We start from the raw sequence: 27,307 nt of genomic DNA, 5'->3' as shown, positions 1-27,307 counted from the left end.
GATTTGCATTAACCCCAAACACTGCTTCAGTATCTAAGTGATAGTGAAAGGAGTGAAGGGAGAGCCATTAAAACCAGAGCTGTGGAAGAACAGCCACAAAAGACAGATAAACCCAACACCACAGAGAGGTGAGCCAACTGTCTTGCACAAGGAAAGGAAAAAGGGGAGGGAATGGAGAAGATAATTTAGCATTTGTGTAAGCTGTTTATCAAATTATTAACTGCACAGATGTTTCTGACTAGCTGGGGGGCTGAACATGGGCTCTGCCAGGCAGGGGGAACAAAGGTCTGAAGGATTCGACGGAGATGTGCACTGAATATCAATTTAATTTACTTGCTGTTAATTCTCATGCAAATTGTGACCTCTGTTAGGGCATATCAATGGCCATACAGGAGCAACAGAGAAAGACAGTGTGGAGAAACTGTATAAAACTACAAAGAGTAAAAGTAAACTATATTTTCTTGGACCCTTCATGCAGTAAGATTTGAAAAATGGCACCTTTTTGTTTACATTGATAAGCACTTGTTAAAACTATTACTACTTTATCAAAATAATGGTTTTATTGTTGCAGCATTTTGGACTATATACTTTTTTCCTAACTAGGAAATAAGTATACTGTGGATAATTCCCTGTAAAGCTAATGTTGTTTAAGAGATATGTGGAAAGGAATGCATTATAGATGAGAAAACGGGAAATCTGAATTTATTCAGTGCACCTGTTATTTCATAACTCACCTGGATGAATTAAGTAAAAAGTTCAGTTCAGAGTTTTCACCTCAATTTGGTGTGCGATCTAACACGGGGGCCTACTATATCTGGATATTACAAAGATATTAAACGGTGGTCGCAAATGTAGTCTGCATTGGGAGGCCACAATCTGCTGAAAATAATCACAAATGCATGTATGACATCCGACAAAGACTGATCACAGGCGTCAACCTTGGCTGAGCTCAGCTGGAATGGCAGTGCTGCAAGTCTCATTTTCTTCATCACCTCCAAAGCACTGCCTTCCAGCTCTCCACGGCACAAACAAAAAGCCTGGCAACAATATCAATTATACATGCAGGAGGCGAACAAGGGGATTTATTTCACAACAAATAGCCTCATAGAGAGATACTGAATGGGGTAGATTAGCATTAGAAAAGAACAACAAAACTCCCCAGTTCAACAGATAAAGAGCAGTTTGATGGGACTGGAATTGGGGAAATTGGCTGATTAGGGTGTGCATTTGAAGGAGCAGTCAATTTCAGTATCCCAGCAAGGACATGTAGTGCTGTCGCTTTGAGAAAATGACTCAGTCAAAACATGACATTCGGAGAAATGTCAGCGATGAACCTTGATAATGCAAGACAACATCTGGGGATGATGCACAGCAACCATCAGAGAAAATCAGACATCAGTGTGTGTGTGACAGAGCAGGGGAAGCTTATCAAATAAAAGTCAGACGTTTGATGGCTGGTATCTAGCCCAGGCGGGTTAGAAACTCTGATAAATAAACAGAAATGACATTTAAACACCTTTACGAACATCTGTGCGTCTTTCTAAATAAGGGGGATTTATGTTCGGGCAAATACTCCAAATACGCTGAAAAACAAATTCTTACCCAACATTTAGTCGAATTTTTTCTTTCATTATTACTCTCGGATTCAATTCGTGCACGTCTCTGTGCTCCAACCACGTGTTCTCTGTGTTTATCCGCAAGGCTTTCTGGGAAGCGGTGTGCATGGCAACCAACGTAAACACCAGTGGCCCCCCTCTCCCCCTCCTCCTCGTCTGCCTCTTCTTCCTCTCGGCTTTGCAACGGCGCCAAAAGCGGGAGAAAATGGCAAGCTCGGCTCGCAGCGAGGACCACTACTACGAAAGGATAACGTCAGCTCAGCAGAGCATACACGAAAGGTGAGGACAGTCGGTGTTTTCGTGTTATAAAGAGCACGGCCCCGTAGAACCGCGGACTCGAGTTGTCACCGTTGCCGTCTGATAGCCTCACCTTACCCGTTAGCTTCCTAGCGAAGTCCGCGTACACAGAGATGAGCAGATGCTAGTTCTTTAGCCTGCTTACTTGGATTCGTGGATGTGTATAAAGCAGTAACTGATTAGCGTTTGCGTATTAATTAAAGTCAAGTTCCCATGAAAGTTGCTATCCTGCATTAGCATGTGTGTTATGGATGCTCGCTGGGTTCATAAGTCTGATGGTTTGGCAATAATTAGCCCTGGAAACCACGGAGGTGCTGGGTAACACCTTCTCTGTGCGCTCTGTGTGCAGGGAGAAACGGAGGCTGGAGCTGGAGAGGGAGCTGTTTGCTTACTCCAGATCCGATAAAAGAGCGTAAGTCACTGGTTTGAGTTAAATATCCAATTATATGTGAGTGGACTTTCATCATTGTATATGAAATTGATTTGAAAAAATTCCCACGTATTCATATAGATTCACAGCTGTTTTATTATTTTTATTTGGGAATAAACAATCCAGGCATTTGTGTCAGTTTTTATTTAATACAATGTGTACAAGCATAACACTGCTTTTTTAAAAAAAAAAAAAAAAAAAGATGTAAATCATGTCTCATAAACACCAACATGCCAGGTCCATCCAGCAGGGCTTAGGTTGATGAGCGACTTGAGAATGAGATTTAAATTGAAAACATATTGTGCTTAACCTTTTCTCCTGAGAAGTCGAGCTCTTATTTTCTGACAATGCTCTTAGATAATATTTCTTTTGAATAATAGTTCTCCACTGCCTTCAGCTTACAGATAAAGTGTTCCAAACTGCGCAGTTATCTCAAGGAAATCTGTGACAGGGAAGCACGAGCGAAAATGAGAAACCTTGAGCTTCTGAGAGATGTGGAGTGCATAGAAATTAGCATGAAGGAATATAGTCCTGACCATGCCCCCCTCCAACAACAAAAGGTAGAACACACACGCTCTCTCTCTCTCTCTCTCTCTCTCTCACACACTCACACTTGCTCAAGTGCATTTGTTCAGTGGAGTAGCTTTTGTCATTATGGAGTCATACTGAAAGCAGGCTTTTAGTATGAACAAACACTCCTCCCACTGCGGTGGAATCAGATTTGACAGTTGTACTTTTCTTCTGAAATTTTTAGATTCACGTGTAATAACCAGTAATTACTGCTGTCCAAGCTGTACGTTTAAGAAAACCGTAGTTCTACGAGGTTAACTTTGGAATAATGGCCGCCCATGCATGTGCAGGTATATATAAAATATATATGTTTATTAGGGATGCTGCGTTTTTATAAATGAGCGTGTTGTTGATGCTCATTTGCCTTAATGCCTTGCTGCAATTTTAACAGAGCAGACATTTGCTTGCAATGGCTTGATGTGACAATAGTAAACACTCAAACTGTGCAATTTATCATGACAAGCAAATGAACGGGGGAGAAAACAATGAGCCAGTCAGATTATCACTTAAAACTCAACGACAGTGCTTGACAGCTTAATATCAAATTAACAAAATTGGCTAATTATGACTCACCGAGTTAATTGCCCAATATAGAGACTCTGAAGTGCTCCAGAGATTTAGCCATTCTCTCCCCTCAAGCAGTTGGTTTATTTCCTCTTGATGCTTTATGAGTCCTGCATGTTTGCTGTTATTTTGGTCGTCCTGTTGCACTTTGTTTCCATTGTGTAAAATCAGCCATGGTTTTTTTCTGGTTGAACCGTGATGCTTTTGGCACAAAGAAAAACACATTTCTCAAACCGACAGTGAGTATATATTCCCTCTCCGATTAGCATGTATATTTATCTAGATTTTATTGTAATTGTATTTTTGGTATTTGTGCTGTATGTTAAAAAACACATTTTTAAAGGTCTATTTTTGTAATTTAAAGGTGTGGCAAAGGTTCTGTTGGAGTTGGCAGTAAGGCAGTGAGTCCGCCCGGCCAAATAAAAATGCTAAGGGGTGTCAGCGTCTGCATAGAGGACACTCACTTAGGAAAACCCTCTGTTACTGATAGGGGCTGCTTTCAGCTACTTTCCTTATTTTTTTTTCTCCCACTTTTATGCCACATCCAGCTAATATTCAGACAGGTTAGACGAGTTTGCATGACACATGCCAGTTGAATATTAAAGAAGTCATTTATCTTTTAATTATTAATTCAGTCTTATTTCATACAGGCTGAGTGTTTGAAAAAGATTTCCAAATTTATGGAAGCAAAGAAGAAAATGGAGCGGGAACCAGCAAAGGTATGCAATAGCATGTGATCACACACATCACATCCATTATGTATCAGGTAATCTGCACTCTGTTTGTTTATTTTATATTTTTTGGATGATAAATGGTACTTATTTCTTTTTTTCAATGTTTAAAGGTTTATGCTAATTTCAGTTCTATCAAGTTACGTTTTTAGGTTTGGAATAACAAAGGAACGTAGACATTATGCCTGGTAAATCTGTAGAGTCTACATTTAAACTGTGTATCTGTAATAACACAGGTGTCTAATCCTAGCTGCTGAATCTGTACAAGCGATGTAGTTCAAGCCCATGGCTGCTTTCTCCCTTCACTTAAAGCAGTTAAAGCTCTTTTAGATGAAATGTCTAAGACATCTCATAATAACTTGGAGCATGCTGTCTAGAGCAGTCACTTGTAACTGTGTGCAAAACCCCCCTCAGCCTGTCGATATTGTAATGAGCAAAATGGTACCGTCACTCCATTATGCATACAAGCCATTGGCTGGCAGTGTGCATGTCCCTCAGGCTGCAGCATTCATTAAGGGAAGCTTACCGGGCTGAAAGCTGGAGACAGATGATAACGGGATATGATTTTCATATTTAATACATTCCTTGGAAGAGCACACGCATGCCGCAGATTGATAGAAGAATCAATTGCTACTTTAGTGAAACACTTTCTACTTTGCCCTGCAGCTACCGATGGAATCACTCAGCCAAGAAATTAACTTTTCCTCTTTTTTTACCTACTTTGTGGATCTGCTGGGCAGGCTGCATGGTTTACAGTGAATGTTATTAAGCAGCTAACTGTTTGGTATTTAAGACGCTTATCAGAAAAGAAACAGAAGCCATGCTTTTTGTTATTATGTTTGGAGGGAGGCTTTTTTGCTTCTCTCTCTCCCCGCCCTTGGTGACATTGCAGACATGAATCAAAACTTGTCTAAAGGATTTCTAATAAGATTAAAAGTTAAAACATTGATCCTGAGACATTCTTTTGAAAAATGTTGTGAAAAGAATTCTGACCTTGGCCCAAATAAGCTACATTTATTCAAATTTCTAAAGTGGATAGCTGACATACTTGAGTTGAAATTCTTTCAAAATAGCACTTATTTAACTTAAACAAGAACTTTGACATTTTAAGCGATCCATATTCATGCCTGGAAAAAAATATTTTATGAGGTAATGAAAAGTTTAGCTGATAAAATGACTATATTGTGTGTGTGTGTGTGTGTTTGTTTTCTTCATGAGTGCAGGCTGAAGCTGTTCATGCACAGCACCAGGACAGATACGTCTCTCACCCAGCTAAGGATTTTAAACAAGCACCAGTGGAAATTTTTATGGGCCACCAGACCTCCAGAGGGCCTGATGCAGAAGCTGGCAGCACAAGTGTACACTCACACCAAGCATTGCATCATTCACCCAATCGCAGCCTGCACTCCCGCGAGCGTCTACCAAGTGGCCTTTTGAAGGACTTCACAGTCGGCGGAGAATATGCCGCCAGCAACCGAGCACATTTATCAGATGACATTTCAGGCTCAAACGATTCCCCTGACGACGGTAATTTGAGTGACAAACATGAAAGAACGATGGGGCCGCTCCCATCTGTTCGTGCCTTAACAGGCACAGCTGGCGGTGTGGCTTTTGGAAGTGATGATGAACGGGAACCTTCACCTTTGGCGACCTTGACAGGGCCTGAGAAGAATCCATCTCCTGGCAGCAGAAGCCCGACGAGGGCTCAGAATTCCATCGCAGAACACACCGACTCCAAAGAGGTGGCTCACGAGGCACGGACGATGGAAGATGAAGAGAGAGGTCACGGCCATTTGATGCTAAAAACCACTTTGGGAAAAGAAGCTGAAGAGAGAACAGGTTTGCAGTGATCTTTCTGTCTGTGCTAGAATCTTTTAAAGCACTTTTTTTCCTTTACACTACATTGTATATTTACATCCAGGTAAAAGTGAGAGTGTCAGCACACTGAGTTCAGATGTGGAGTTGTCAGAGAGCACTGCTAGTGACCTGTCTATTTCTCTGACACAATCTGAGCTGGAGGATGCACCAGAGGGTGGGGCACCTGAGGGTAATGATACTCATGGAAGGCGTGATCACAACCAGCACAGTCCTGAATCGTCTTTGCACTCTAATGGCTCCAAGAAAACACTCCACTTAAACAGCAAAGCTGCAGTGGGGGCCTTGAAAAGGTACAGTATATATGACTAATGTAGTTTGTTGTCTGACGTTTTCAAAGTGGGTCAGTGAAGAAAAACACCAACATTCTTCCTCAAACGGTGCTCAGTGCAGTCAGCAGTTTCCCTCCCCAAAATTTAAGGCTAAGCGGGCTAAGCAAGGAGAATGTTCTGCATGGCCATGCCGAACCACAGAGGGCTGTTGATGATAGCGAATGAACACGCCGCAAACTCCTCCTTTCCACCTTCACATCTGAGGCTGACAGAGAGGATTGTGGGAGTCACGGTTCATGCCACCGTCCTCTCTGTAGTTCAGCAGCAGCTGCGGTGGCAGTGATGCATCTTATAGGGAGAGCTGGGGACCTGTCACCAACAATATTGCCATAATCCAAGATAATGCTGTAACAGAGCAATTTTCTGCTTGAGAGACCTCAGGAAGTCCCCAGTGGAGGAGGAAATTTGTGGCACCATAGAGTGCTGTGGAGGGGTGGGCATGTGGACAGCACTTACAGCCACAAATCCTTAGCGTGATGATGGCCTCTGAGTTGAAGGATCATTTTGGATGGGGTTAGAGCCACAGAAAATCCTATGTGAATGTTTGCACGGAGAGCCTTTGCATTTTCGCTACAGTATGAGGTCTTTTATGAACAGCACCTCTTGTGCTCTTAAAAAAAACCCTTCATTTTGTGTGCACTTTTTTCTTCACTGTACTCTCAAGGAAAAAAAAAAACACTGTTTAATGTTTGCCTTCTCTCTGTTCTTGGGTCACATTATGGACTTATGGACTATATTCTTAAATATTATTTCTTTTTCTGTAATTACAAAAATAAATAGTAATTTCTGAGCATTATTGGTATGAAAGGCCTTATTTTTTAATTGGTCTGCTCTCTGGGAGCATCAAAAATATTGTGGAGGATTATGTTTTCTCTCTGAGAGTGCTGCATGTTTGTTTGTGCCCGACTGTGTTTATGTGTGGTCGACTATACTTTTTATAGCATGACCCCAAGAGGAGCCTCAGTTAGGCTGTGCTGGGTAGACAATGGAGTTGGCTGCAGCTTTCATTGTTAACACGGAGAGCTTCTTTGAATGAGGAGAAAACCAGAGGCTTTGATGTAAAGCTCACAGAGCATCCAGTCTCTATCCTGCGTGTATTTCTCTTAAGGTTAAAGTTTATATCGCCCCCACAGTCAGGGAAAAACAACCCATTTCTCCTACAGACTCAAATATTGTATAGTTTAATTTTTAATACCATCACAATGCCCTCAACGTGCTTTGCTCTCAAATGTGTTGTCTGAAGTGCTGCATGGGTTTGATTGATTGGTGACAGCATGTGATACAGTTAACACTGGCTTCTTAAAAATCCCAGTTAATCCCACAGATGGAGCTTAAAGCGTATAGGATTTTGAAAAATTTGTAATTGCAGTGTCATTAGGGCATTGCTCAGGTATTTTTTTTCCTGTGGCTTAAATTCTATTTAGCAAAGGTCTCGCAAATTTTCACTCTGTATTTTCTAAGGTGAATTCTGACAGCGTGCTGGGGCCTATCCCAGATTTAGGCAGGTGTAACTGCACTTAGTGTGTGCTGTTATTACTTGTGGTTATATTTTCCGTGTCCTTTTGTGTGTTACACTTGCTATTTGTGCCTGGATGGTGAGATTCGCCTGACACCAGTCACTCAATGGTGAGGCCATTCCATGTGATAAATAACCCCAGAGCCACAACTCGACGCTGTAGAGCAATACTGCCGCAGAGAGGCTGACCTCTTCCTCCTGGCTAACAATACACTCCTGATGATGTGGACACACGGACAATAGTAGCATCTAAAGTGAGGTTAGAGACCTTGACATGAAAGCCGGCAACAATACAGTAGAGAGAGAGGTTTGCAGGAAAACACAACTAATTCACTTTCTCACTCTCTAAAGGTCTCTTTTTGAAGAGCGTTGATAAATAAAGTGGAAAGAGAAAGATGACTATTTCAAGGCCCACACTGGCAATAAGGGAAAGGGAAAAAAAAGACAGAGCTTTTGCCTATTCTACTTCAGCCACACTGAAGAGGACTTGGCATAGATGTATTGCACACTACAGAATGTCATGGATATAATTCAAGCTGCCAGCTTAATCAGGATGTTACCAGGAAACAACCTGCAAAAAAGAGGGAGCAATTGTTTGCTGACCCCTAACCCAAGAGCCCATTACAGATTGTCATAAATTCTTTTTGGCCTCTTTTTATGTAAGGGGGCTCAGGATCTCTCGGCTTGGGGTTTCTGGGAGAATTCAATGAGGGCCACCCAGAGCTTAATGCTCAAGAAAGAGATGGATTCTCAATATCCACATGCATTAGGCATCCATTTCTCATTTTGTAGCCGCACACAGGACCAGATTAAAGTGTAAATCTCTCACCAAAAGAAATCATCCAGAGGCCCCTCTTTTTCCGTACACTTTTATGCACGAGCTACAACCGGTAATGGAGTTTAACTGTAACGTCATATTACTCGTTTCGAGCATTATTTCGCAATTTAACCAACTCTGCTCGATACCGCATTAATTCGGCAGCAAACAAGCTCCGGATCTGAATGCTGGTTTTGTCGAGCTCTTCGCTTGCAACCTGTTATTACACGTGGCAAAATCAACGAACACGGTGAACTGTTGAAATGCTGCATTGTGGCAGGAGCATTTTAATGATCACATTCTCCAGCAGGCCTTGAGTACCTCAAGGAAATCGCCCGGAAAAAACGTTATCATAGTTTTTTTTTTCATTTAAAAAAAAAATAGCAGACCTATCGATCACGTGACCTCTTCCATTTTTTTGTTCATTCACCACACTAATAGGTAATTTATTTTAAGTCTCTCCCAGGAAGGACTCTTTAATCTGCTAGACAGCATTGAAGGACGACTTCGCAGCGAACAGGCCAGTGTGTACGGGGATTCTTCTGTCGATGGACTCGAGCTCAGTAGAATTATCAGGTACACCCTTAGTGTCTTTCTTCAAACTTTTTAAAACTTGTCTCCCCATGTCTGAATGAAATGCTACACATATTTATTTAATGGGGCAGTTTGTGCAGATGAGGAAAACATATTATCCTTCTGCCGAGGGCTCTCACATTAGATGAAGTGCCATTACCGCCATGCGTGCATCTTTATTTCTGAGGGGTTTTCAGACACGTGGGATTGTTATAGTAACCGCTCTGTTGAATTGTTACTGGGCAGAGAGAGCATTGTGCACATGATTTATTAGATAAAGGTTGGTTTTTGTAGAAGATTTTTCTACGTCACGATTCATTTACAGCAGTTGTGAAATACTGATTAACAAAGGCGAAGCTCTCCGTCTGTACAAACGTCACATTTGTGAATGATGTCAACAACATCTTGGGCCATTTTGTGTCACAACCCTTGGTAGAGCGTTTAGCCATGCTGTGATATTATGTGAGCTGGAGTGCATGCGCCTTGATGTGTGTGATTATACTCATATTGTGTGTGAAGTATTAGCAGTTGTTCGATGTACGCTGTGTACTCCTGACCTGCTGGCAGAGCCCAGAGCTCCATGGCAATAGCTGACTGCTCTCTATATATTGGGAAGCCTTTGTGACGATGGAGCGGGCTTGAATGACGAGGACCTTGGAGCGTGTGGAGCAGTTGTCCTTCATGAGCTTCAGAGGTTGTCATGGAGCACAGAAAAGGGCTGCCTGCTACCACAGGATCTGGTGTGTGCTCATCAGGCCAGCACTGAGCCTAATGAAATAAGGTAAGGCTCCTGGTTTGTCTGTGAATCCTGTGCCAGAAACTGACATCAGCCTGTGCATGTTTTTTATATTATGGATTCATATGTTGCAAAAACAAAACAAAACCACAGGCTGGGTTATTTGTGTGCAGTTGCAGTTTTTGTTTAGTGTTATATTTTCATTTACTTTTGAATTGTGATGATGTAAAAATTATGCGTATATACATGTTATGTAAGCGTATGCATTGTTGCAGTTTATATATAGATAAAATGTTGATAAATGATAAAATGTTGGTGATATTTTGGGTGTTGCGTGATTATCTACTTGTACCACCTCAATAATGGAGTCGTTCAGAGCACAAATATCAGTGCTGTAAAAGCTGCAGAGTTCAATAGATATTTGTCTTTTTTTCTTCAGGAAAGTAAACCACCTTACAGTACGCGTGGATAGCTGTGTGTGCATTTGATTTTATGTTACTATTATTATTATTATTATTTTCCTTCACTAGACTGCGGGGAGGGTCATGCACTTACAGCAGTCAGAGAGATTTCATGCTACTATTTGATACGGTCTCCCTTGTCCACAAATGTAAAAGGTCATCTTTGGTGTCACCTCACACAGTAACACTGCGTGGGTGAATGTCATGAGTAAATTAAAATGCCCTATCTGCGACTTCCAGTCCTTTGGATAATGAGTAGTTATACTCTGAGCTAAATCCATGCTCTGCTTCACTACTCTATTGATTTCACTGAGACCTTTCCTGCTATATAGTCAATTCAAGGGAGCACATCTAGCAGTGTCCCCCCTCTTTCCTCTGGAGATCCCTACTGGCTGACCTCGACCTTTTATTCAGTTTTTCAACCTGAATCAATTTTGCTGTCTGTGTCTATTCAGTGTTAACTGGAATTCATTAATAATCCATCACCTCTGAGTTGTTTTAGGATAACCCTTTCTAAAAAGGCTGCTTAAAAGAAGAGCTCTGAGAAATGTTTTATACTGGAGGTGTTCCAAACTTTTCAGCTTCTTCACTTTTCTTGATTATCTAATTATCTTTTACTTTGTGTGGGTATAATTATGATTTATGTTCATATTTCCTGCTGTGTGCTCAATAACAAAGCCGCTATTTCTCTCCGTCTAATCCCACCCCCATCCTCGCCGCAGCACCAGCCTCCCTCCTAATGCTGCTCGGCTGTGGGATCGCTGGTTCAAGCACGCCCTTGTGCTCAAGGAGTGCCGCGTCCTCAGCACTGAGCGCTTGGTCCAACTGTTCACGCCGCTGCTGCTCAGCCGTCATGCCACCTACAGCCACCAGGTAGCGTCGAAGGCACATCCGCTCCGGCGACATGCACACAAACACAAACAGGAGGTCACACACTTGCATCCCGAAAGCGCACTGATATCTGCACAGAAATATGGCCCCCGTTTTTCCCTCTTCTTTCCGAATGAGCGAGTGTTTTTGTTTCTCTGCTTGTTCCTTTGCGTGTTTTTTTGAAGAGGAGTGCAGTTACTGCTAAATGCCCTCTTTGTGTCTCGTGCTGGAAACTAAGCCCTGGCCTCCTGCTCATCAGATTGCTCCACACATTGACCTAGACAGAAGGGAAACCCTGACCCATGTCGTAATCGCAAATTACAGCCTCAGCTTGGCTTCTTTCATCTCATGTGGTGTATTCATCTGAGAAACACTTGCTTTTAATTTAGTATTAGCCAAAAGTATAGCCGTCAGTTGGGTCCGATTGAACGAGGGAGCCATTTGGACCTTCTACTCAATGGGATTATTTTAAATTTCCCACTCATTGACCTTGTGGATCATGCTCAATTAAACAAAGAAAGAAATGACAAAGAATATTCCCACTCAGAGCTCAACGATGATGTCAAGAGACATGTCAGCAAACCCACTATCTGGCTGCCAGAGTGATTATCTGCACATGCAGGTTTTTGTCTTATTAATTTTTGTGGATTCATGTTATGTGGGTTCTTGTGGCTGTAGTATTGCTGACGCAGTGAGAGAAGCAAAGAGGGAGACTGTGCAGCCTCTTAAAAGTATGCACTGACAAAAGGAAGAGGGGTGCTGCCATCGAAATCATTGTATCCAAGCACACGAGGAAAAGCCTGAGTGGAAATCTTTCTTTCTCTTCAGCGTCCACACTCCATCCCCATCTATTTCTCCGTCTCGTCCTCCCATTTCTCCGTCTCTCTCCTCTCACACAACAGCTTACTCTCCACACACACAAGAGAAAACAGAAATTTCCATTCACGTCTTGCCACACAGCCTGGCTACTCTGACAAATGGGAGCATGCAGCTTGCATGCACACACTCAAAGAGGCCCTTTGAATATTCAAGTGCTAACAGTTGCATTCATTGATATTTAAAATGCAGTGGGTCTGCGAGAGCCCTCAACCCACGGTACATTTGACTAAATCTAAAAAAAGGAACAAAGAGGGATATCGGGGACAAGGATCAAGACAGTTTTTATTGTGCAGCAGCTTCAAATACCAAGTGGCAAACTCAGATTGTCCTGTGTTTGCGTCTCTTCTGCTCTCTGCAAATGAAAGCGTGAACATTGTCAGTCATAACTGTGACCTACTGATAACAACTTACAATGCACTTAAAGTTTGTCACTGTCAAAATCCTCCTGATCATCTCCTCCATATTAGCACTCATTAAAAGTTGCAAATGGCCATCTGAAGCTGAGAGGCAGTCTTTGATCACAAAAGAGAAATGGTGATGGCAGGATTTGATACGGGGGAGGGAAGAAGGAGAGAAAGGAAATCGGCGTGTGGCATCTCGCTGCTCCCCATCTCCTGGAACAGCTCCTCTTAATTGTGTATCCTCATCTCCACAGAGATAAAAATGAGCAGAGTGGGAGGAAGAGAGTAGTTTGTCTCAATCCTCTCAGCCAAGAGGGAAGATATCTGGGATGTGTTGCACATTAACACCGGGGTGATTGCATTCTTTAGGCAGTTCTCTAATCTCATGGATGAAAAGAGAGAGTGAGAGGAAAAAAGTGTGATTGAGAGGGAGAGCGGGAGCGAAAGTGTGCGAAATCATCTTTTTTGAGTTAAATGAGTGAGACAATTTCAAGTTATTTTCTCTTGGCGTTTGAACACGCATTACAGCTGCACCTCTGTGCGAGCAGCCATGGCCAAAGTAAATGACTTGCCTAATCGGCGAGAGTTCAATTTGACACTTCCTTCACAAAATGAGAACAATTAAGAGTGTGGTTTTAATTTGTGCTGCTCGCAGGCCAAAGTGCTGCTGAGGACACTTCTGTCCCGGTCCAGTGAGGAGTGCCCCTCAGCAGAGGACGAGAGTGACTTATCTTCTTTATGTGGTCCTCCTTCTCTGCTGGCTGACGGGGATGCGAAGCCTGCCAGGCCCGTACGGAAGCAACGGATCCAAGGTCACTGAAGATGATTGGTATAATATCACCAGGCATGATCAATTCTAATTATGAAAATGATGCTAATGAAACGTTAATATGGGTTTGGGTTTTAACAAAACATCCAGCATGGATTTTTGTGATTCCACGCTGTGATAAGTCATTGTGTCATATGTCATATGTAACAAGACCATTAATTGGAAGAAATATGGACTTTTTTTTTTCTGGAGACCAACTCTGCAGAGAACTAAAACTTCCCTTTCATGAAAGAAATCAATTTCACCATAGAGCTTTTTTTTTTTTTTTTTTTTTTTATAAATCCCTCACAGCGCAGTTTTCATACAGCCATCCTTTCAGAGCTAAAGAAAGACCCCCCCATTCCCATTTCTATCCCTAGACTCCCGTCTTCCCTGCCATTGCTTCTCACTATGCGCTTCCCTTTTTTACAGAACTACAAAGTGCTGAAGAGGACAGCCAGGACGAAAGCCCTGTGGAAAGTGGTCCTATTAGAGGTAAAAAGGCATTGCCGGTGCCCCAGCATTCACACTGTCCTTATGTTGTGGTTTGTTTTCTTCCCACTGCAGTGAATAATGGGCTCTTTTACACAATGGCTGAGGCAGGATGATCAAGGTGAATCCAGGGTCAAAGTCCCACCTGAAGAGCTGCGCTAGTTCTCTCTAATTATCTCCGAGAAAACACTAGCTGTGTTTTCAGCGCGGTCTGAGGCATTCTAGCAAAATTGATAATTCACTGCCCCAGCATAATGCGGCCGCTTTAATTGTCAGGGCGCCAGGGTGGGAAGCGCAAAAGATCTGTCATCGGTTCTCATTATCTTCTAAACAATGCTCCGGCAAGGCTGGACTTAAAATACTAGATGTGACGGCATCCTGGAAGCAGTTGGTGTGCCCATCCCTCAGCTGCACCTCTGAAATGTAAAGCAATCCTATATTACCCTTGGCTATCAGATTTCCTACTGGGTTTTTCATGTGTCCGCATCCCTAAGGTGCACAGCCAGCAAAATGAGTCCAGTTTCCAATCGCTACACTTAATCAAAAGAGACATAACCAGCTAAAAAAAAAAAAAAACTTGACTAAAGATTTTGCAAGGAAAGGATTTTGCTGTGCTGAGCGACATCAATGTCACAATCAAAAATGGTGACCTTGGAACTGATAGTAATTGCCAAAACATGCACGCCTGTAGACCTGCTGGGGTTTTTGAGACTACGTGTAAAAGCAGTGGCTGTATGAAGTGCGGTGGGTGAAATAACAGTGGAGATTGCAATGCACTGTAAACATGGTATGGCTTTCAACAATGATTAAAACCTATGTTTTTATTGTGAATCCCAGTTGAAACTGTTAGGACTTGGTCACAGAAGATCACAATTTTTCTTTGCCTTTCACATTCTTTCTTTGAATGTGTACTTTTTGTAACATCAGTGAGATAACAGCCCATTTATTATGTACTTCTGTTCTGTTGATTTTTGCCAGCTCAGTCTCTCTCCTCCACTCAAATATGATACCGTTTTTAGTGTCACGGAAAGTAATTACAAGTGTTTCTTTTATTTTTATTTTTTTAAACACAAAATCAATCATTCCCTTCCTGGTAGGGGATGCTGAGATAATGTGAGATGCTGATTGCTGTCTCATGGAAACTGTCGCTGCATACTGTAGGCTTGAATCAACAGTTTAGCTGAATGAGCAGAGTGTTTCTCACCCACTCTGTTAAGTGATGAAAACAAAAAAAACAAAAAAAACGGAGCCACTGAAGCGTGTGGTCTCATCAAACACAGAAACCTGTGAAAGTTGGAAACCTGGGTTATAAGCAAATATTTGACCGTGACTTTGTGTGTGTGTGTTTGTGCCTGTGTGCGTCCACGTGTGTCCCTAAATAGAGACAAAAGCATATCAGTTACTTAAACAATCAGCCATGATGGAAAGGCGGCAGAGTTCTGAAGAGGAGGAGGAGGATAGCCTCTCAGGTAAGGGATGTGGTCCACTCTTCCAGTCAAGTAGGGAACAACTGGAGCCTAATCACTGGTTACCAAGGAAATACGTGGACATGAGAAGCAACAGTTCTCTTCTATGCTCACATTTCTGCTCAGTGAAGTTTCAACAAATCCCATTTTTATCCCATTTTAACTCCACAAAACATATCATAGATTTTAGTTATCACATGATTTGTGATATGCGCCATATTCAGGGTGGAAGCAAGAACTTCCAAATGGATTGTTAAAAAACATACTTTGAATACGAATTCACTGTACTCATAGCATAGCACTGCTATTAGCCTTACATGTTTCTATATAAGTATACAAGGTAAATTAGCTTGTGATGAGATCAATCAAGAAATCAAATGGTTTCATCCAGCCCTGTTTGCTCTTTTAAGGAATAAATCATGGCCATGAAGAGGACCTGCGGAGGGCCAAAAGCTCCTCACATCAAGACCCTTACCCTCGGTAAGAACATTGTTATTATTCAACGGGCCACACGAAATGGGCCACCAGACACCAGAGTGGTTGATGTACATTTGCATGGCTGCTCTCATAATTCCCTGTTCATTTCCATAAGATCAAGGGGGTGCCACCCATTAACTCGCTTACAAAGACAAAAGGTCCCTAAAGCCCCCTCTTACTCACCGTTTGCTGGGTTCAACCAGGTTTTAGAATTCAAAAGCAGATCGGCTACCACAAAAATAAATTGGAGCCCTAAACTGTCTTCAGGCTTGTTGTCGAAATGCAAACATATCACGTCAAGAAGAGAATCGGGGACAACGCTTTTGGAAGAAGCCGGCTCGAGTGTTGACGAGGACAAATGTCCTTTCATTTTTCACCCTTGAAACATTTTTAGGCTGGTCAAATCAGAGCTCTAAGTCGTTAAGAAAAGAACATCTAATGATAAATAGCTCAGTGGAAACTAACACCGCCACGGTTACATTTGAATATCAACACGACTTCATCAAATCTGCAATTGCATGTCAGGTCCTCAGAGCACCTCTTCACTGCAAACCATTTGGGCTCTAGTAATGGCTGGGTAAACGTTATGAGGAATAATCTTCTCTGATTTCATGTGATTACTGGGCACCATGCTGACACAAGGGCTGAAGTCTGCATCTCCCTGGCCTGGTAAGCAGGCGCTCCCAGTCTGCCTATTAGCCCAGGGAAGGGTCTAATGGCCTGGCTCTATTGTGGTCCTCATAGCTGCTGATGTCTGCCACTACCAGCCCGGGTGACCAACCTCTTTAATAAACATGAGCCAATTTTGGGCCCAGACCCTCTCAGATGGTGCCCATCTCCCTGTCATTAATGTGCATGGGAAGTCCACAATATCTGTGATTAAACAAAATTTGCAGAACAGAAATTGGACTGAAAAACAAAATGCCACGAGGAGTTATGAGACAAGTTGTGTACACAAGAGAAATTGGAAAAACGGGTAGTTATGCATGGCCAACACTTTATTCCAACTGGAGTGTGGAAGGAAGCACCAAGCACGTCTTTGGTCATACTCGGAGTGGCTGTGCGCCCTGAATAGACATTTACTGATAAAATAACTTTAATTGTAAAGCAGTGATATTGGACTCCTCTATGTAAGGATCCAGGTCAGAGATCAGAGTCTGAGTTAAAACAGCTCGTGCACAGATGATGCTGTAATTAGTCCATATTAAGTAAATAATGTAAAGTAAAATGATATTACATCATAACATTTGCCCTGCTCAGTTCAGTTTTATTTATGTCCACTTACAACATATATATTTTTTTATAACCCTTTCAGGCAGTTTTGAACAATATGTCTCTTATTAGTAGACTGATAAGTTTTATGTTGTCTTCTCTAGTTCTTAAAAATAGATAAATCCCTGATGCTAAGACACAGTGGGGGAGTGGGGCAATACAATGCAGAGGATGCTGGAGGAGATGGCTGGTTGGATATGGAGAGGGTTTAGTCACAAATAAACTTAGTGAAGTAAATGACAGCTGTTGGGACAGTTGGATTTCCTTTGGATCACAAATACAATTTTTGTTTCATTTTAATGTTCATTTTGACCCAACACCAATCTCTTTGTTTGGAAGGATTGTGTTTTTGCTTTTTGTTGTGCATTTCCAGAACAGGTTTCATCCTAAATGTAATTTAAAGCAGTATTTTGAAGGACTTTTTGTAACTTGTTTTTACCTGCTGCCGCTCTGATACAGCAATTGCTCCATTTCTCCCTCAACGCTTAGATGTAAGCATTCCACTTACAACAGTCACTTCTTGCTCTTTATTGCTTCCACAAGTGGTCTGGAAGCCCTGTGCTTAAGCAGAGGCGTAACATTGCCCCATTTTCCTCCTTTCTCTTTGCGTCTCGCTCTCTCTCTTACCCTTTTTCTATCTGTTTGCCCCTCTTCCTCGCCGTCTTCCTGTGTTTTCCTCTCCCCTGTCTGTGTTAATTATTTGCTTTATTTTGTCAGCGAGCTGATGAGTGACTTCAAAAGGAGGATGGAGCTGGACTCGAAATAAAAAAATGGCTTCCTCTCTGTTGTCTTAGACAATAATTATGATTTGCCAGTTAAGCCTAGACTACAGCAGAGGGATTGTAGTTTAAAGCAGAGGCTTTGGTGCAAAAAATGCATTTATAGCCCTTTGTGAGGCTTCTCATTATGTGTGGGCCTGATTCATTAAGTAATTGGTTTGCAGTTGTTTACATGAGTATTAAGGCCTTCTATTCAGGGCCTTTGAGAGATACATTGTGCAAATGTTGCATGTTATGAATGCAGAATGAGAGGCGGGGGGCCAGTGCTATTGGCCAAACACTGCACTCAGCTGAAAAGCGAGAGAAAAGCACTGGGTGCTGCTTTGCATAGCAATGACTGGGGTCTTAATAAGCTTTACAGATTAAATACATGCAGTCTATACAAGATGCAAAGAGATACTCTTAACACATTTATATGTGCTCATTTCACTATTATGAAGTTGGAGAGAATTGGGCTCTTTCATATTCTTTTGCTTTCCAGTGTCTCTCTTTTCCTCGCTCTCTCCCACACAGTGTTTTTCAGTTAGATACTTTTATGGAATGTTCTGTTTATTGTATTATAACTCGCGGGGAAGCGACTGATCTGCAACATTTATGAAGGATTTGTCCATTAGAAATCTTTTGCTGTCTTTGTGAGTAGCAAAGTAAAATCACTTTGTGGTTGAGTGGGGATGAAAGGAATAATGCACGAAGGAGTGAGTATTAATAAGCAGCTGCACTCCATGTAAAGACCACTTGTTCCCCTTTGTATGCGAGTGCATGCCACTGCTTCCTCTCGTGCAAAGAAACATTGTGCTCCTTTCTACTGTAGGCATTTCAGATGGCACTCCTTTCTTGTTTTATTTTGGGGTTTTTAATACCTTTTTTATGCCCTCCCCGCTCCATCGCGTATCCCCATTTTTGATCCAGAGACGTGGGGGTGGGGGGGTGGGTGGGTGGGTGGGAATGCTCGAGCACATGTGCACAGACACACAAAACAAAATCTGCAGCCATCAGACGGGGTGATGATTGTTGTGCCTAGTGCCTGCTTGACAAAAACCTTGACTCAACAATTAGTGGTTTACAGCTTTGCTTTGGACAACAGGATGTGCTCAAGCATTCGACCTCAGATCATTCAGTGTGTCAAAATCAGAAGCTGTGTGTGTGTGTGTGTGTGTGTGTCTTCCTGCACACACACACATATGTGGAGGCTATGTGAACATGTCACAATTCACTGGGAGGAGAGATGGAGGGGTGAGAGGGACCAGAGCTGAGAAGGGGGGAGGACACGTAAAAGAGAAAGCAGGACATGGAGGGGGAGAGAGAGACGGTAACGGACAAAGAAGTATTAATAGGTGGAAAATCGCAAATCCAGAATCCAAAAATGACATAAGGAGCACAAAGACAGCAGAATAGTTGGCCGTGTGAGACCGAGCTGCCTTTTACCCATACTGCATCTGTTCTTCTAAATGTTTTTATGGTTATAACGTCAGGCAACAAAGTTGTTTTTCTGTGCGTAAACATTTGACAGTATGTTAGCTGCACCCAGCCCACCCCACCCCCACCACTCCACTACCACAAACAACCATGAATAGATAAAGGCAGCATTTAGAGACTCCAGCCAGAGGAGGTCACTGTGCTGCACTGGCTCTCTGAAACTGATGAATGCCTGATTGCTCTTTTATAAAAGAAGCCGTCTTTCAGGCATTTTCTGTTTCTGTGTTTTCACATTTTATTTGTGATCACTTTATTTAACTTTGGGATTCGTTTAGGTTGACGCAAAACTTTAAAGCCAAAGACGGCACGTGTGTTTTCCTCACTGTGACCCGTGTTGTTATTGTTCAAAGCAGCTTGGATTCATTTACTCAGATGTTTCTGGTGCTTTATTTTCCTGTTTTCTCTACATTATTGCAATTTTTGTGTCGGACAGCCTGCAAATTTCAGTCCACCCTCGCTTAGATGAGGCGTTAAAAAAGTGTAACCTGATCTGTCCTTCATCCATCCCTCACACTGGCTGTCTCCACTAGACTGCCACCAGTCAGGACGAGAGCTTGCTGTGTTGAAATCATTGGCCCAGTGCCTCTTTCTCTGAGTTGCAGTACTTACTCATTGCCAGCAGAGAGCACTCACATGTTAGAGAGCGCCCACTCACAGTGCACTCACAGTTGCCTCTCACTGTTTGCCCCCACTGAGGACTATATCCTGCTACCATTCAGGCCTGTTAGAGTACATCTAAACGGAGCCTAAACAATGTTTCTGCAGGGTCATAGCTGGGATGGGAGTAGGAGTTGATGGGAATGATGAGGTGATGGGTCTCCCTTTACCTTTAGACAAGCACAGCCGCGCAAAAGTGCTATTGTGCTATTAGCATTTGTGTGTGGGTGGCAGAAGCTTATAAAAAATAAAAAAAAAAGCCAGGGTAAATAAAAGCAGTTTTCTAGCTGCTGGCAAGGCTGTGCTAAATGCTTGGTAAGCATTATTTCCTCTTACAGTATTCATTTTCCCTAATGTAACTGCAGGACAATGCATGAAAAAAAATCTTAAATATGTCCAAGAACATGGATTTAGTCTCATGACTCTAGCATGAACGTTACCTTAAATTGTAAATTTGACACACTATCAAGTTAAAATGTGAGATTTTGCTTTTTTTTTCTGTTCAGTCCAGATTTAACTGTTGCACATGAACACGTTTTAGTATAATAGGTCATATTTAACTTGCTCTCATACAGCAACTTAACTGTGTTAAAAAAAAAACTGTATTAGTAGTTTTTATTTGTTTCTCAAGAAAATGAGAAATATTCCATAAAACTGGATCGAGATGGTGCTCACAGAGTCAAACGTAGGATTTTTACAAACAACACAGCAGAGAATTATTTAAAACACAGTTGCAGAAATCCCAGGTACTCTCACATAAGTGAATCACTGTGTTAATCCACAAGAAGTGTGCCAATTTTTTTTCATTATTCAATTTCACTAATCCAGTTTCTGCATGTAAAATATGTGGTAACATGATTGTCCTTGCACAAAAGTGCTATTGTGTTATTACGATGTGTGTGTGTGTGGGTGGCGAGCTTAAAAAAGACGGGGTAAATAAAAGCAATTTTCTAGCCATCAGCAGCAGTATTAAATTCTTGCTAAGCATAATTTCTTCCAGTAGTCCTCACATTCCCTAATGTGACTGTTGGTCATAAGTGAAATACAGCTTCAACGGTTTCAAAAAGACTTTATTCTTTTTAGCTGCAGCTCACAAAACTACTACAGTCTATGTGAGGATGGTTTGTATCCTTATACTTGAGGAACTGATGTATTGCCATCTAACTATAATAAAGGTTTTGTTATTATAAAGTGCATACTATAGTCAATCTACTTCAGTTATTGTGCGACTGTAGCTTTTGTTCATTTCTGCGCTCCTTCAGCTCTAGAGCATGCACATGGTTTTTATGCCAAGAGCTAAAGCAGTAGCTTTTTTGTATGTGTGTGGTAGAAGACTAGATACTTACTTGCTGAACTACTACCACAGGCTAATACAGCACACAACAGTAAAGCAGTAAAATAGCACGAAGAGCAAAATGTAAAGAATAGTCTTTGAGATTGTGTTAATCTTAAAGAAGTGTGTCATTTCTAGCTGATGATACCAACTTCTGTTCTTACAATGTGTGTGTAAATTTTATATTTATCAGATTTTATATTTCACACATTGTCATTACGTTTGTATTGTAATGACAGACAATGTATTGTCATAACGCAAAATATAAAAATGTAAAACTACACACACACACACACACACGTGTAAATTTATCATACGTTGAAAAACAAGTGTTTTACTTAACAAAAAAAATAAACAAGAAGAGAAATACTTATGTGTGTCAAATATATATAAAGCTCATACATTTTAAAGGTTATGTTGAACTCTAATGCAGAGTAGACAAAAAAACTGTTAAAACACGAGATAAACAACAATATGAAACAACTGCAAAGGCCATGAAAAGCGAATGAGTGCGGGGTTGAAAAAGAACATTACAATAGCTGTAATTTGCATCATTTTACACATTACATTCACCTCTGTGTGGCAGAGCCTGTAAAACACTGGCCAGCTCAGTCTTACATATTCAGATCATTGCCTCAATTAAGGGAAACTCAGCAGAAGATGAACTGGCATAAATGTTTACGGAAACTGAATATTATATTGGTGAGGTGAGATCCAGGCTGGGCTCTCTATGGTAATAGACCCGTCTTGAAATCAGTCCTGTCCCTCACTGAAGTGGAACAGCTGATAGGCCATTCCCATCCCGAGGGGAAGTTCGAGAAAAGAAAAGCTCAATTTACTCGCTGTAACAGCTATTATTGTGGCAAAGGAGAGGAAGTAATGGTATAGATTATTGCTGTATTTTTGCTGCTGCAGGGTCCGGCTGGGATCTGTTGCCTAACCGTTGTAAATGGATACACTATTCGCCGTAGTTTAATGTTTTTACTTTATTCAGTTTAGAAAGCTGAATCGTGATAACACTTGGATTTCCTCATTGTGTCCATCATGATTTTTGTGCTGCAGTGCAAACAAAGGAAAATAAATCCTGTTCTCTCCAAATAACGCAGGTAATTCATTTTATGCACCATACAGACAGAAGGTGTTAATGTGTTAAACACACATTAACACAAATTAATTTATCGATGCAGTTCCTCTATTAGCATGGTCAGACAAACCAGTATATAACACAGTATCATCATTGGTTAAATACTGTTTGAGGATATATTAAAAATCAATAATAGCACTTTAGATTTAAGCCACAATAAAAAAAAAAAGATGAATGATCTTTATTTACATAAATGTGTGTATTTAGCAAGATATTTCTACACGAATAAGCACATTTTGGAAATCCACAGCTCTTACATTCAGTTCACCATCAGTTTGCAGGCAGGCTGATTATCTGCTCTCGGGCCATAGCTTTTGTTTTCTCCCCCCACTGCTTTCCTTACTGCTTCCCTGCTTTGATTTTATTGCGTTTTAAGTGCCAGAGGTTCAGTATTCTCTCTGAACAGATGCACGAGTCATCCAAACGTCCTGTAGGAAGTCCTATCAGCATATGAATGTAAAGGTTATATGCTAGTAATTAGACTGGCTCTGCGGTATATAGCTTGTAGCACAGAGCAATCTGCTCACAGTTAGGAATGGGAGGTGCGTCTTTGTTCTCTCATTCGGTCTTAAGTTTAGAAAATAGCAACTGGAACGCAGCCAGAGCAATTTGGTCCTTATACTCAATGTACAGTCACATGTGCCAAGAGGGAGTGATGAGGAGATGAGGGTGATTGAGAGGGTGACAATCAAAGAGGTCACAGGTTTGAATTGATGCAGATGGAAAAGCGGACGAGATTTTTCATCTATTTGAAACTCTGCATCATTTTTTTTTTTATAAGAAAGAATCAAATATAGGAGACCCAACAAATAAGCAGTATGGATGTGTATGCTAACCTGGGCGATGAGGAGGATACATTGTGGGCTTTTGAATAGGCTCTGTGATGATGTAAATTAAAGAGGAGGCCTTTAAAAGTGGAACAGGGGGCCTTATTGCATATGCATCGAGGCAGATCAAAGCCTTTTCGGAGGTCACACATTTACATAGCGATATCACCAGAGCTATGGGAACCTGGCAACCCTGTCTTTGGACTATTTTTGAATAAAGAGGGCCTTGTGGAAGTCCTTTGGCACAATTACACAGGAGTCAAGGAAGTTCCCTTTGCCACGATGGTTCTAGCCATTAAATATCATCTTTTGGAATTAATTAGGCGTCTTCACGCAAGTCTGTTTTGGTTGTTGTACGTATGCCAGTTGGACTGATTTATTTGTCTGTGTGTTTTATTATACTCAGACAAGATTTATTTTACCTTTGTGACTTTATACACAAAATGTACTGCTTTGGTTAGTTTGTGTGTAGTCCGTAACCTGATTACAAAGACTGATATCTGAATTGACGTATTTCACTTGCAGTATTTGGTCATGTTAGTTTTCTCTTCCTTTTTTTCAGCAGTGAAAAAGTAAATCTCTCTCAAAGAGAGCCTGGGGTCACAACCTCACAAGGCTATTAACTATCTTTGTGTTTCCAGGAGAGAGAAGGCAAGCTCAAAGGCTCATTCTACGCTACAGTCAAAAGGTGAGTGTACACTAAATTATTTCATTTAAGTGAAAACACAGTGTCAAAAAGAGGTTAATGACACCAAACGGATTACCATAGAGAATCCATGTGTTTACATCTGTGAAATTATTCATAAATTTAAGCTTCATAAAAATACCATCTATTTGATTAAATTTCTCTCTAAATGCAGCTGTACCTTTTTGAGGATGTCTGTATAAAATGTGACCATGAAGCCAAGTCAGGTTCCTAAAAGATTAATTTGAAGCAAGCGCTACCAACTCAATTAATAAAAAAATCTAAAATGCTTTTATTTTAGGGGACATGCTGTGTCTTTGTCAACTTAAACAAAAGCCCTGAACTTTGAGGCATTTAAGGTACTGCTCTAAATAATAAGCAGAGAGAACATTGCTGACTCTACAGTGGCAAAACGATGTTTAATGTTATGATACGAGCTGCAATCAGAAAGTTCCCATGGACCACCAGGCCACCTTAATCAGTGCTGCTACATTTGATTTCACTGAATCGACTGTCTCCATTTGCAGCGCGAGCTGGATCTTCTCCACTGTGTAAAATCGGCAGTGCTTTAACTTGATTTTCAAATTTGGGGAATTAAACAAATTGCAGGGAGGCAAATCTGCAAATGACTTGAGAGAATTGTGTCAGTGGAGCAAAGGAGACCTCCCTATTTTCAGTGCATTAGATGCTTGGAAACAAAGGTATCACAGTGCAGGTTTTGGTTAAATGTTCCTGAGTTGTCTCAGCGTGGGACTCTGAACTGACAAACTGATCCTAGGGAATTCACAGTGCACAGCTCTAGGTCCAAAGATGCATAAGGAGATGATCATGAAGGGGAAATTGTCCTAATTTGAAATGAACTACAGTTTGGATTCTTATTGGCCAAGCTCAGAATTTTTTTATTAATTAGTTATTGGTTGATTTTTTTGTACATGTACAGCTTTGATCAGACCCAAAATTCTCCAAGCACAAAAGACCTACATTAAACACATACACCGATGAGCTGCAGCATTAAAACCACCTGACTATAATTACGTTCAGACCCCCTTCTGTCACCATGACACCTTTGTCCCATCGGTGCTCGGCGCGGTTTCCTCAAAGCAGTTTTGGCGGAGCGCATTATTGCATTGGGAGAGGCTGCTGCTGTCAGGGAGCGCTTTGCCGCGGAGCCATGTTCAGTCTGTAAAGTTTTAAGTATAAAAACATCGACGTGAATGTCAGCAATGAAGCTTTCCTAGAAGACCAATGGGTTGTAAAGACACGCTCACCTGGCAGCGGTTTTAACGTTATGGCTAATTGGTATATAAACTGTGTAAAAGGAAGAATGTTAAGATTGTCAAGGTGAGCTTACTGGAATGCTTACAAAGTGAGTATAGAAATAAAATACTTATTCTCAAGATGTCGACAGTAACGGTCCATTTAAAGCTTGGAGTGAGCATTCTGCCACAATAATGTAATCCTGTGTTTTGTTCTTTGTACCTCTCTGTATAGATTTCTGGGGTCAATCGGATGACAGCAACTCTGAGATTGAAGCAGCCTTGCGTCCTCAACCTTTCAACACCAATGCCATTTATGACTTCTATGAGTGATATTTCCACCGAGATATTTTTTTAATGTACTATATTATATCACTGCAAAATCTGCAGCAGATTGACTCGTGGTAGTTCACCCGCTGACCATTATTTTAGTGGTCTGCATTGTAAATCGTATGCACACTGTATCATAAAAACAAATAATAAAGTTGACAGCTCTCACGCTGGGTAAAGTATGTGAAGAGTTGTCCAACACACTGATGTTAACCCTGCTTCAGTCTCTTTATCTGAACAACTCTCCCAGCTCATAATAACAGCTCGAAATAGATTAAACTGATCTTTTAAAGCGATTTGTTTGCACTAGGCTGAAAATCATGCATTTTGAATGCCGCAAGCATCTCCGAGTGCTCTACCTCCAGCATGCTCGAGTGTAGTGATGTGAGTCACCTGTGAAATGACAAAGCACAATGGCCACTCTGCACGCTTCTGCGCGACCTGTGAACCCGCTGAAGAGGCCCATCTCCCAGGGCACAAAGTGTTGCAGCACTAACAAACTCTGAATATTTTCAGCCTCTAATAAACGCTCTGCACATATTTTCGCAGGTGCTTCTTTAATAATTTTCCTTAAGCCTCAGAAGTGCAAAGACGTGTTTACATTTCTCTGTAAATAAGCCACAAGTAGCAGAATTTATGCCGAAAGCACACAATGGAGCTACAATTTATGATTTTCCAGCATATTGCATGTTCTGTATCTATTAATATCTCAAAGCTACTGCGTGGGAGGCTACATTCCAAGGTTTACATTTATAGTTCATTATGTCTGTGGTGTAAATTTCCAAAACCACCATTCTGGGTTGGTGGTAAAAGCCCCTGGCATTCAGTGTCAGCAGGATTCCATTAGTCAGCTTTAGGTGACTTTACATGCCTGAACCTTTTAAAGTAGGACTCCACATTCATTACCAATAATGGCTTCAGACAGCCCTGACCCACCACAGGAAAGGGACTGGCAGAATAATTTGGAGTTGGCTAAAAAGGCTCCCCAACATAATATCCATGTTAAGGAGCATGTCAACAGATACTTGTGTGCGACAGATAGCTCACGGTGAAAGTGGAGTTATATTGTACTAATGTGTACTAACACAGAAACATTATTTTTTTAAATATATAAAGAACTTCTACGAGTGCGTGACACGGAGGCGATGGTGATAATATTCAGCTCGTTCTTTCTAAAGCGCCTGCGTTTTCACACCGGTATGGGAGGAAGGGCAATGTTTTTATCTTGCACTTAAGATTTTTTCACACCCGATCACATTCAGGCATTAGATGGAGCTGCAGTGGTTTTATGTTTTGTGTTGGTCCTGATGGAGATTATTGCAATGATGCATAAAGATGGAAAATGTCTGTCTTAGTTACTTAAATTATTTTGAGTAAGTCTTTTGTGGGGGAATCCCTTTGCTTACAGGCTGAATGTGAACAAAAATGCAGATGCTTGCTTTTATTTGAGATGTGATTGGTCAATAATACTATCATTTGGGAATTGAAGGGCAAGAAATTCCAAAGTGCCGTAGCAATGATCCAGTAATTATAGTTTCAGGGTAACTGTACTGTAGTCAGTGTTGTGGGGCAGTAGAGACAACGCTAAAACAATAACATATATCTTCAGTATGAGTTTAATGACTCACCATTGATAA

The 27,307-nt window shown here is 41.3% G+C and overlaps 1 protein-coding gene across 2 annotated transcripts; it reads left to right on the top strand.

The window, feature by feature from the left end:
• The first annotated feature begins 1,721 nt into the window (after positions 1 to 1,721).
• Positions 1,722 to 25,883, top strand: kiz (kizuna centrosomal protein). 2 transcript variants are annotated; one of them, XM_084915824.1, is made up of 15 exons: positions 1,722 to 1,895; positions 2,263 to 2,325; positions 2,741 to 2,903; positions 4,128 to 4,196; positions 5,432 to 6,047; positions 6,130 to 6,376; positions 9,205 to 9,324; positions 9,938 to 10,102; positions 11,241 to 11,391; positions 13,324 to 13,480; positions 13,909 to 13,971; positions 15,351 to 15,437; positions 15,845 to 15,914; positions 24,041 to 24,087; positions 25,576 to 25,883. In XM_084915824.1, exons 1-15 carry the CDS (start codon positions 1,723 to 1,725, stop codon positions 25,671 to 25,673), a joined length of 2,289 nt encoding a protein of 762 aa, XP_084771950.1. In that variant the 5' UTR covers position 1,722; the 3' UTR covers positions 25,674 to 25,883. The 2 variants fall into 2 exon arrangements, 1 of the variants encoding a protein (XP_084771950.1); XR_014798724.1 differs by lacking the exons at positions 15,845 to 15,914; positions 24,041 to 24,087; positions 25,576 to 25,883 and having other exon boundaries at positions 13,324 to 13,497; positions 15,351 to 15,438.
• The last annotated feature ends 1,424 nt before the right edge of the window (positions 25,884 to 27,307 follow it).

Source organism: Perissodus microlepis, chromosome 19 (assembly GCF_051167445.1).
Source record: "Perissodus microlepis isolate ML-2025 ecotype Zambia chromosome 19, ASM5116744v1, whole genome shotgun sequence".
Classification (NCBI taxonomy): domain Eukaryota; kingdom Metazoa; phylum Chordata; class Actinopteri; order Cichliformes; family Cichlidae; genus Perissodus; species Perissodus microlepis.
This window is presented reverse-complemented; position numbering and strand designations above follow the sequence as displayed.